The sequence below is a fragment of the Eleutherodactylus coqui genome, chromosome 10 (genome assembly GCF_035609145.1).
Source record: "Eleutherodactylus coqui strain aEleCoq1 chromosome 10, aEleCoq1.hap1, whole genome shotgun sequence".
Classification (NCBI taxonomy): domain Eukaryota; kingdom Metazoa; phylum Chordata; class Amphibia; order Anura; family Eleutherodactylidae; genus Eleutherodactylus; species Eleutherodactylus coqui.
In genome coordinates, this window is record NC_089846.1 from 9,395,715 (window position 1) to 9,408,299 (window position 12,585).

Here is a 12,585-nt window from a genome sequence, read left to right on the forward strand (position 1 = left end):
TGCTGCAGTCAACATTGATTGCGGCATATTAGGGGTTAACAGCTTATATTAATGTTCTCACTGATCCCCGCTGTTGAAGTGGGAGGCCAGCTGTCAGTCACAGCCAGCTCCTGTTCTGGATGGCGTGGGCTTGGCTCCTGAGCCTGTTTAATCCATATGACATAACCATATATGTCATTAAAAAAAAACAAAACATTCCTACCGTGGGGAGGGAAGGGTTTGAACCACGTCCAGGTCATTTGCTACTATAGGGGGTGGAACTATGACAATCAGTTAAAAAGGTTTTCCAGGGTTAGAAAAACATGGCTGCTTTCTTCCAAACACAGCGCCACCTTTGTCCATAGGGTTGTGTGTGGTATTGCAGCTCAGGTCTATTGAAGTGAATGGGGCCTGAAATACCAACAACAACTCTATGGACAAAGGTGGCGCTGTGTTTGGAAAAAAGCAGCCATGTTTAACTAACCCTGGACAACCCTTTTCAGGATTTTCATGAGCAAGAGACTAGTTGCCACCATTGCAACCGTCCTTCCTACCCTGCTGAGTACTGGTCTATCGGTAGGGTATGTCACTAAATATTGCTACATGTTACCTGCACCGCTACATTTTAACAAACTATCTGGAATGCATATTAATTTGTAACAAACCCTCAGCTGTGAAAAAAGAAGTGTTAGGTCAGGACAAGTATAGTCCTATTCACTGAAAGCAAGCAGAGATCTTGAAAATGGTAAGGAATTAAAAAACCCACAGTCTATTATAAAGTTGTAGAGGTTTTCCTCTTTGCAGAACAATCAAGATTTGGTTACATAAAAATGAACCGGTTCAGTGGAAAAAGGGGCTATTGGGCTGTGCCCCGTTCTGCCCCGGATAAATGAGGGGATACTGTGATGTTCCTCCACATGAAGACCTCTGTGGAGTAGATTATGTACCGCCCCTTTAATTCCTTATTACTACATAAGCCAGTTCATTGGCTGGGATGATGTCACTACATTAGGCATGATGATGTCACCGTTGCCAGTTTGAGCCCCCTTCCCTCTCAGACGTGGCTGGAAACAGTCTGTAATAGTGATCTAAAAAAAAAATATGTGAACCCCCAGGGAACAGCATCATGTGACGGGACCTCACAACAAGAGAATAGCACAGGGACCAGCGGCAGATGTGAAACAACACTCTCATTGTGCTGCTGGACCTCATGCCTGCCTCATGTCCGGCTTCTCTCGTCCCTTCCCCAGTGGATGCAGAAGACTCCGGGCCTTGACCTGCCCGATCCAGCATTGCAGCCCCAGAAGACGGAGCAGCTGAGAGTTCCACTGTGGGTCATCGGAGTCCGCACAATAAGGGTCTTGTGGAACCGCACTCAGAAATCTTGAGAAAAGGCAGCACTAGTCAAAGCATCCAGTGTGTGATGGCGCCAAACTCCCCACCTACAGTCATAATGTTACAAGAGCTGCAAACACACTAAACCAAACTGGTCCTGGAGCAGAAAAAGGCCGTAATAACGTGTATCAGCTTACATACACAGGATGCAGTCAAAAAGCCAGACCCGGCGCTATATCTCAGACCTGGTGTCCTGTAGTGAAATAACAGTAGTATACTTAAATGGGAAGACAAGGATGCGCTACACAATGGGATGGCTCATGGGTGACCGGGGGCCCCGGAACATGGATTCGTATTTTGTAGTGTGGTTCCTGTAAGAGAGAAAGAGTAATACCCAATTGCAAACTTGAAGAGTAGCATATGAGAAGCAGAAATGGACTTCCCGTGTATCTCCAGGTGCCGTTGGGCCGCTGCTAGGACAGCAGTAAGGAAAGTGTACTGGAAGCCGCCGCCTCCTGCTACGATAAGGGGAGATCATCCAGGAACTCGTCCACCATCATCTGCAGGGGATTCTGATACCGATTTGTGCTGAGAATCCCTGGAGTGAACACAGGTCCAACGAGGTAATTGCGCCAAATTCTACCCCGCATGTTCACGCTGAAATCTGCATTGTCTTCTGCTTAGGTCGGCTCTTACTAGTAACTTGCATCGCATCTGCACTGAATGACCTTCACTAATACGGTCCCGCTATGATAGGGTCGGCCCTGGACTGCACTGTCCAGCGGCTCCATGCCTGGATCATAGCAGAAGGAGGCCACTTCCAGTGCACTTTACTGCAGTCCTAGCAGCGGTCCCACCGGACTTAGAAGTCTTGTTCAGATGAACGGAATTTTGTCGCAGCTAGCCTGAAGCAGCACATTTACACGGTTTTTCCACACACAAGACGCAAACGTTTTGCATGGCTATTGGTGCACGAAAATCACGTCCCTCTAAATGAGGCCAGAGAGACTTGCAAAGCAGATTTCTGCCTCTCACATGCTGCTCTTCTACCATGCAGTTGGGTTTTACTCTTTACTTCCTACAGGAGCTTCAATAAAAAATTCAAATCGATGTTCCGGCCCCCCAGCGGCCTGCGCACCGTACCTCTGTGTAGAGCATCTGTGCCATCCTGTTCAGGTCTGCTATTCATATATTACTATAGGACACCAGTATTGAGAAATAGTGCTGGATACGGTTTATTGACTACACCTTGTCAACAGAAGATGCCCAGGTTTTACAAGCTCTACATATATAATTATATACAGCAGATCCCCAGGTTATACCAGCATGGTCCATATTACTATATACAGGAGATGTATAACTTATACCAGCTGTACATATATAATTATATACAGGAGATACCCGGGTATACCAGCATGCTCTATATCACTATATACAGGAGATACCCAGGTTATACCAGTATGGTCCATATCACTATATACAGGAGATGTATAACTTATACCAGCTGTACATATATAATTATATAGAGGAGATACCCAGGTTATACCAGCGTGCTCCATATCACTATATACAGGGAGATGTATAACTGATACCAGCTGTACATGTATAATTATATACAGGAGATACCCAGGTTATACCAGTATGCTCCATATTACTATATACAGGGGATGTATAACTTATACCAGCTGTACATATATAATTATATACAGGAGATACCCAGGTTATACCAGCATGCTCCATATCACTATATACAGCATGTATAACTTATACCAGCTGTACATATATAATTATATACTGGGGATACCCAGGTTATACCCACATGGTCCATATCACTATATACAGGAGATGCATAACTGATACCAGTTGTACATATATAATTATATACAGGAGATACCCGGGTATACCAGCATGCTCTATATCAGTATATACAGCAGATACCCAGGTTATACCAGTATGATCCATATCACTATATACAGGAGATGTATAACTTATACCAGCTGTACATATATAATTATATAGAGGAGATACCCAGGTTATACCAGCATGCTCCATATCACTATATACAGGAGATGTATAACTTATACCAGCTGTACATATATAATTATATAGAGGAGATACCCAGGTTATACCAGCGTGCTCCATATCACTATATACAGGGAGATGTATAACTGATACCAGCTGTACATGTATAATTATATACAGGAGATACCCAGGTTATACCAGTATGCTCCATATTACTATATACAGGGGATGTATAACTTATACCAGCTGTATATATATAATTATATACAGGAGATACCCAGGTTATACCAGCATGCTCCATATCACTATATACAGCATGTATAACTTATACCAGCTGTACATATATAATTATATACTGGGGATACCCAGGTTATACCCACATGGTCCATATCACTATATACAGGAGATGTATAACTTATACCAGCTGTACATGTATAATTATATACAGGAGATGCCCAGGTTATACCAGCATGCTCCATATCACTATATACAGGAGATGTATAACTTATACCAGCTGTACATGTATAATTATATACAGGAGATGCCCAGGTTATACCAGCATGCTCCATATCACTATATACAGGAGATGTATAACTTATACCAGCTGTACATATATAATTATATACAGGAGATACCCAGGTTATACCAGCATGCTCCATATCACTATATACAGGTGATGTATAACTTATACCTGTAGTACATATATAATTATATACAGGAGATACCCAGGTTATACCAGCATGCTCCATATCACTACATACAAGATGTATAAGTTGTACCAGCTGTACATCTATGATTATATACAGAAGATACCCAGGTTATACCAGCATGCTCCATATCACTATATACAAGAGATGTATAACCATACCAGCTGTACATCTATGATTATATACAGAAGATACCCAGGTTATACCAGCAGGTATAGGTTATCTGCTACGTAATAAACAATATGTATTATAAACAAGCTCAGTAGGAACCAGTATGTGGGGAAATAATTCCCATTCTATGGCCACCTGCACACGAGCGGAAATCCCGCCGCGGGATTTCCGCCGCTGAAAGTTTGCATAGGAGTGCATTAAAATACGCACTCCTATGCAGACGGCCGCGGTTTGGCCGCGCGAAATCTCGCGCGGCAAACAAACCGCGGCATGTCCTAATTTTCTGCGGGGCACGCACTCACCCGGCCGCCGGCTCCGGTCTGCGCATGCGCCGGCTGCACGGCAGCCGGCACATGAAAGAGCCGGGGCCGCCAGGCGCGGGTGATTACGCGCTCATCCCTGCAGGCGCTCGGGTCGGATCGCGCGGCGAGAATTCTCGCTGCCGGATCCGACCCGCTCGTCTGCAGGCAGCCTAACAAGGAGAGACTATAAGTAAGGCCTCCTTCACACGGGCTACAAAACACGTGCTTTTTTTTTCCCAGCGATGTGGCAGCGCTACAAAACGCATGTTTGTGAAACCCCCCGTGCTTTTCAATGGTTTCCTTCACATTAGCGATGCTTTCACTGATGCTATGTTGCGAGGAAAAAAAAGCACGGCCTGCTCTATCTTTTTTTTATATCTCCCATGTTTCTCTATGGAGCCTCCTTGTTTATCGCATGAATGTGCAGTTTTCGTGTGATGTGATTTTAACATTAGAAACTCCTATTGACTTTCGCGATAAAAAAAAAAAATCGCTCAATTCTATTGCGGGCAGCGAAGATGCGAGATTATTCTCAAGAAAAAGCATCACTGACGCTACAAAATTGTGGGAACGGAGCTGTGACATCGCCGTGATTTTAAAGCGGAAATATCACTATCACCTGTGTGAAACAGGCCTAAATGAACCCGCTGCGTGGGAAGTATTTGGGGGCGGAGCCTATATAGTGCCTTCTCACCTGACTACCATTAATTGTAGGGTGATACTTGCACTTACTCTTATACGATGCCATTTTTTCCTCAAAGTCCTCCACATCTGCGTACTTTTCATCTGCAAGGAATTCCTGGGGAATAGAAAAAATAATTACATTTCCTCTATGAATCCTTGAGCCTTCAAGATACATTATAATAATTGCTTTGTTACAGACTGTGCGCAGCTCTTGTCTCCAGAGTAACAAGTAGTCCTGAGGATATTTGATATTAAATATTACAGTCTCTGTCACCTGCTGTGCCTCTTTGCACCACTTTGTCAGTAAGAACTTTTTTTCCAATGGAACCCCATGCAACAGCGCCCCCCTTCTATGGACTAGTAATTGCATTGATTTTCAAATTGCTATAAAGTTGGAACGAAGCGTCACTGGGAAATATCAGACACCTCATCATAATTAGCAGGAAGAAATCTATAATGAGTTCTTCATAAGCAGATAGAGTGTGCTGTCCCTTTAATAGTCACATATAAGCCTGCTGTTTCCTAATGGGGGCTCTAGTAATTCATTAAACCTGAGTGTACAGAGATAAGGACTTTGTTCTGCTTCCTTCTTTTTGATGTGAGATCCTCTTATAACTTCACTTTAATCAGCAGTAAAGAGAATCAAAACAATAAAAACAAAAAACCCTTTAATCCACGTGATGTGGAAGCGAGGGATTAACTCCGACAACAAATGGACTGAGCATTAAAAAAAATCTATAACTAGAAGTTCTGGACCCAACTTCTGCTAATGAGCGGTGATTTACCTGATTTGGTCTTTTCTTAGTTATATGCTATTCAGTACTTCCAACGTCTTGACAATGAAGAGGGGCAATTTATTATACCAAGCCCCACAGTGAACCCCTCACAGTAATCCGGTAGTGCCCCACAGTGAACCCCTCACAGTAATCCGGTAGTGCCCCACAGTGAACCCCTCACAGTAATACAGTAGTGCCCCAAAGTGAGCCCCTCACAGTAATACGGTAGTGCCCTACAGTGAACCCCTCACAGTAATACGGTAGTGCCCCACAGTGAACCCCTCACAGTAATACGGTAGTGCCCCACAGTGAACCCCTCACAGTAATCCGGTAGTGCCCCACAGTGAACCCCTCACAGTAATACGGTAGTGCCCCACACTGAACCCCTCACAGTAATACGGTAGTGCCCCACAGTGAGCCCCTCATAGTAATACGGTAGTGCCCCCACAGTGAACCCCTCACAGTAATACGGTAGTGCCCCACAGTGAACCCCTCACAGTAATATGGTAGTGCCCCACAGTGAACTCCTCACAGTAATACGGTAGTGCCCACAGTGAACCCCTCACAGTAATACGGTAGTTCCCCACAGTGAACCCCTCACAGTAATACGGTAGTTCCCCACAGTGAACCCCTCACAGTAATCCGGTAGTGCCCCACAGTGAACCCCTCACCATAATACGGTAGTGCCCACAGTGAACCCCTCACAGTAATACAGTAGTGCCCCAAAGTGAGCCCCTCACAGTAATACGGTAGTGCCCCACAGTGAGCCCCTCACAGTAATACGGTAGTGCCCCAAAGTGAGCCCCTCACAGTAATACGGTAGTGCCCCACAGTGAACCCCTCACAGTGAACCCCTCACCATAATACAGTAGTGCCCCACAGTGAACCCCTCACAGTAATACGGTACTGGCGGCCCCAGCTCTTTCATGTGCCGCTTGCGGCGCAGCTGGCGCATGCGCAGACCGGAGCCGGCGGCCAGGTGAGTGCATGCCCCGCACAAAAATAGGACATGCCGAGATTTCGCGCGGCCAAACCACGGCCGTCTGCATAGGAGTGCGTATTGTAATGCACTCCTATGCAAACTTTCAGTGGCGGAAATCCCGCGGGCAATACCGCCGCGGGATTTCCGCCCGTGTGCAGGCGGCCTTAGTAACCCTCAGAGATTCTCTCACAGTAGCAGTGCCCCTCAGGTACGCTCTCACAGTTATAAGACCCCTCAGTAACCCTTTCATAGTAACAGTGACCCCCTCACCGTAATGGTGCCCCTCAGTGACCTCCTCACAATAATAGTGCCTTCAGTGACCCCCTCATAGCAATAGTGCCCCTTAATGACCCCCTCACAGTAAGTGTATTGCTCAGTGACTTCCTCAGTAATAATGCCGCCATATGCCTCCCACATGTCGTCTCTCAATAACAATACCCCTGCTCAGTTCGACACCCCACATGCTCCTTAATAATGCTGCCTCAATAATAATGCCCCCTTTTATGCAGTTAAATAATAAAACCGCCTATACTCGCCCTTTTTCTTTCTCCGCTATTCCGCTCCTCAACTAATTTCCAGGTAGCATGATCACATGATCTCTGCGGCCAATCCCGGCCTCAGCATTAGTATAGCTGAGACCAATGAATGGCTGCAGTGATCACACTGCCCAGAAGTAAGTAGCAGACTGGAGCGGTGTGGACCAAGTAGTGGGGAGAGCGGAACGGTTGAGTTTAGGCTACTTTCAGTTTACTTCTGCCTCTGCAGGACGACTCCCAACATCCTCAGAGTAATAGTGCTCAACAGTGCCGTTCTCAGAGTAATAGTGCCTCGGCTTGATAATAATGCCCACCCCTGCCCCCGCTCAGTATTATTGTCCAGCTCAATAATGCACACCTTTATACAGTAAAATAAAAGAAAACTGCCTATACTCACCTGTTTGACTCCTCCCATTGCGCAGGTATATACCCATCTTGTCTCCTGCTCACTTCAGGGTAGCGCAATTACATTCTAGTCGACATATGATCACACTATTTGTTCCATTCTGCACCTGCAGGACACGTCCGCTGTCTCCTAGAACAAGTGGGACTGCCCTCAAAATCCGGGACTGTCCCACCGAATCTGGGATGGGTGGGAGACATGCTGTTTCTGGGAAATCTGCCTGATAACCAATCTGGCCGCCATTACAGCTCTGCAACGGTTCCCCTACTTCTCAATGGCAAATTTGGCAAGGTAGTGTTGTCATTCAGGAAGCTCTTCTAAAGGGGCCTCACCCAACTTTTCTGGACTGCTGAGTGGCAAAGCTGCCTAACTATAGTATGTAACCAACTTCCATCTAGGGCTCTAGAAAACTTGGGTTACTACCTATGCAAGCTGTAATGGACACCATATTTAGAGCCACCCAGCTTTCCCAGGAGAAGAAAGGGGCTTGAATTTTTACAACTTGGCAGAAGAGGACGAGTCAAGAACTAATACTTAAGATTTTGTGATTTGTTATGGCTGATACTGCGGAACATCACCACGTCTGTGGTCCATCTCAGTGGGGTGTGAAGGGGTTAACTGTAAAGACTCTGTCTCTTGGGCTATTCTCATTGTGGCTGGCATACATTAATGCGCACGGCGGTCTCTCGGACACGGTCGTATCATTGTCTCCTCCTGCTATTCACAGTCCCTATTCTTGCATGGTGGCGGCTGCTGGCGGGGGTCTACAGCGAGACTGTGGGAACGTTCGATGTCCTTAGATCCATGCACAAACTTCCCTGTATATAAACCCCTTCCCTGTTCTTTCCTGTACAGCCAGCAATGTGACCCTAGGCTGGTATAAATCACTGTGCCATGTTGGTCAGTGGGCATAGAGGTGATCGTGGTGCCAAAAAATTAGGGTTGGAGTTGTAGCTCTATTTATGCTGAACTTCTTGGTCCATGAATAGAATGCAAGAAGTGCAGTGAAGACTGACACAGGCAGAGCAGTAGGGGGCAGGATGTAATGCTAATAATAATGCTGATGTATATGTCATATAGAATGTGCGGGCAGGTAGGCGACCACCACCACGGCGGCCATTAGCGATTGTCGCACAGAATCTGTTACTGGATGGCTATTTTGATGTTCAGAGGTTATCGGTTGCGCCACCTAAAAACCACAGCATGTTTCCTGAGACCTTCATATTTCATCTATGTCTAAAAATAAGAACCTTTAATTCAGCGTGAAGTAAAAATAGAATTTATCTGACAGCGGTTTCCTTATAAGCGCAAGATTGGCGCGTTCTGGGCCTTCGCAGATTACCGGATTGCCTGGTTCTCCTCCACAAACAACAGCACGGATAAGCCCAATATTCTATCTCGCCACCAAAGATGCGAATTAAGATTCCTTGCTGATAACATTTTGCGGCCCTAAATATGTCTGCCGACTAAGAGGATAACCACCAAAAGCCCCCGATAATGAATCCCCAATGTGGGGGGTAAGGAGCCATAGTTGGCTCAGGTCTGCCGCTATGGACTCGGGCAAATAACAAAGAACGCCAGAGAAATGGCGCAATTAAGCAGATAACTATACTGAACGGAGTGTACCCTGTTTTTAATGCATTTCAACACTTTGTGACAGTTTTGACTAGGTTTTGGAAGAGGTATGATGGCCGACCACCATATTGGGATATTTGTCGGACATAGGGTTGACACCTTCATCACAAAAAAATACCGTCCAAGGTAAAAGGGGGGAAGGGCATAGTTTAGGGGTGTGGCTTGTCACAACATAAGCTTTTACCTCCATTATTCCAGTGGTCCCAGTAGTATCATGTTTCCCCGAAAATAAGACAGTGTCTTATATTATTTTTTGTTCAAAAAGGTTTACCTTTTTTACATGTATAGCTGCCTGGACACTATTTAAATTGACTTTTTAAATTAACTGTCAGCAGGGCTTAATTTTGGACTAGGGCTTATATTTCAAGCATCCTCAAAAAGCCTGAAAAATCATTTTGCATTCTCAAAAATTCTGGAAAATCATGCTATGTCTTATTTTCAGGGTATGTCTTATTTTTAGGGAAACATGGTATTAGTGTCCCATTTAGTGGCCCCAGTAGTAACAGTGCTCCCTCTTGCTAGTCCAAGTAGTATTAGTGCCCCCTTTAGTGACCCCAGTAATATGGCTCCTCTCAGTGCCCTCCTCTCACCATGGGCTATTACTTACTTGCACTGGTTTTAATATATAAGACTACAACCAATCAGGAACCAACTCCTATTTATTCATCCTAACTTAGAAAATGAAAGCCATGATCTGATTGGTTGCTGTGGGTTTTCACCAAACGAGCCCCCTATCCCCTCACCCTGCTTTCTCCTCAAGCAGGGATATGGCCATTTTCCATATAAGGAACCGGGAGCTCGTATCCTCCTGGGATTCAGCTCCTTTCTCTGGCTGGAATCCCAAATATTCCGACTTCACAAAAGAATCTCTTCCTGAGAGAAGCCGCCAGAATAACGGCGTCAATCACCTCTCAAAGCCATTAACTGTGTATTTTATAATTACCCATATTTACAGTATAATATGATGTACTCTTTGTCAAAAACACTCCCGCCCCTAGATGAGTTGTCATTTTGCTGCATGCGGTTCCATCTCAGACAGATCTGTAAATGATGAGAGTTGTGGTGATTAGATGAACTGTCTTGTCACCGGAGGCCCTAAAAGTGCCCCCCCCCCCCGGCCTATAAGAGGCTCTCGGAGGCTCCTTGTGTGTAGTGACCTCTTCTTCCACTTGTAGAGCTTGTTGGCCACTAGACGCCTCTACGACGCAGAGAAGAGATTTCACCCCGTTACCAGAGGGGGGCGCATTATTGGGGTGGGAGAAGCTGGATGGTCGTATCCATGAATTGTCCCCCACCGGGCCATTCTGACCAGACTGTTAGGGGGTGTTGGGACCAGTGGATGGGGGCATACAAGGTGACTGGGCTCAGGACCCCCCTACAGACCACCAGTAGAGAGGAGTGTCTGACCAGACTGTTAGGAGGTGTTGGGACCAATGGATGTGTGAGGGCACACAAGGTGACCGGGCTCAGGACGCCCCCTACAGACCACCAGTAGAGAGGAGCATCTGACCAGATTGTTAGGAGGTGTTGGGACCAGTGGATGTGTGAGGGCACACAAGGCGACCAGGCTCAGGACCCCCCGACAGACCACCAGTAGAGATGAGCATCTGACCAGACTGTTAGGGGGTGTTGGGACCCGTGGATGGGGAACACACAAGGTGACTGGGCTCAGGACGCCCCCTACAGACCACCAGTAGAGAGGAGCGTCTGATCGTCAGACAAGCACCAGCAGCTCCAACAGTTTCGATGTCTGCCATCCAGAGACAGGGGGCGCCATCGTTACATTGGTGTCTGTCGGAACCATTTCCAGGCACTTGGCTGAAGGTCATTTGGTCTCACGGCCCCCATTACATGTACGGCCTCTGACACCCACCGTCACCTCTGTTTGCAGGGATGTTGTGAATGATGAAACTGGATGCTACGGAGTACAGGTTTAGTTTGGGCGCTGAGGGCGGCCGTGTTTGTGTCTGGAGACCTTGCGGTGATCGTCCTTTGCTGTGGGGTGGCACACTGCCCCCTGCTGGTGTGATGCTCTGGGGGGCCATCGCATACGACAGTCGGTCCCCCCTAGTAGTGGTACAAGGGACAATGACAGCTCAGGGATATGTTCAGGACATCCTGCAGCCACATGTGTTCCTCAGCAGGATAATGCTCGGCCGCACACACAAGGGGGTCACAGGAGCCCCCAGAATATTGTGACACTTCTGTGGCCGCCCGGTCACCAGATGTATCACCAGTAGAACATGTATGGGACCATCTGGGGCTCCAACTTCTACAGCCTACGAGTTTGCACGACCTAGAGGCTCAGTTACAGAAAATGTGGAACCTCTATTCCCATCGATATCACATCTTGTATCCAAGCTAGAGGTGGTACAACAGGGTACTAGAGCCTCCATGTCTGCTAGCATCACATCTTCTATCCAAGCTAGAGGTAGTACAACAGGGTACTAGAGCCTCCATGCCCCCCGTATCACATCTTGTATCCAAGCTAGAGGCAGTACAACAGGGTACTAGAGCCTCCATGCCCACCCGTATCACATCTTGTATCCAAGCTAGAGGCAGTACAACAGGGTACTAAAGCTTCCATGCCCGCTCGTATCACATCTTGTATCCAAGTTAGAGATGGTACAACAGGGTACTAGAGCCTCCATGCCCACCATATCACATCTTGTATCCAAGTTAGAGATGGTACAACAGGGTACTAGAGCCTCCATGCCCACCCATATTACAACTTGTATCCAAGCTAGAGGCGGTACAACAGGGGACAACCAATATGGCCACCATTGGTTTCCACAGTGATTCCCCCTATTTTTGCAGTCCTGAGTCCGCCGCACTCACAGGGCTGCACATTTCAGCCATTCAGGGATACAGAGGAAACTCCCCTTGATCACATCATTTTTTTTTACACTTTTGTCTTTGTGCGGTTTTATAAAACTTTCTTTGAGAATCTGATAATCCAAAGCTTGGTAATGATGCCAGAAGAATGGAATTTTACTGTATTCCGCAGGGTGATCCCAGGCTGGATGGGAGGGATGTGTTAATAATTAATGGCA

At 46.5% G+C, this 12,585-nt stretch overlaps 1 protein-coding gene across 1 annotated transcript in view; it reads right to left on the minus strand.

Annotated features, from left to right (window-relative positions):
* The window catches only part of AIF1L (allograft inflammatory factor 1 like), a 58,722-nt gene that overhangs the window by 35,344 nt on the left and 10,793 nt on the right, over positions 1–12,585 (minus strand). The window contains exon 3 of the mRNA XM_066580207.1: positions 5,249–5,315. Within this exon, the coding sequence (XP_066436304.1) occupies positions 5,249–5,315 (67 nt within the window). The remainder of the gene's footprint in view (positions 1–5,248; positions 5,316–12,585) is intronic.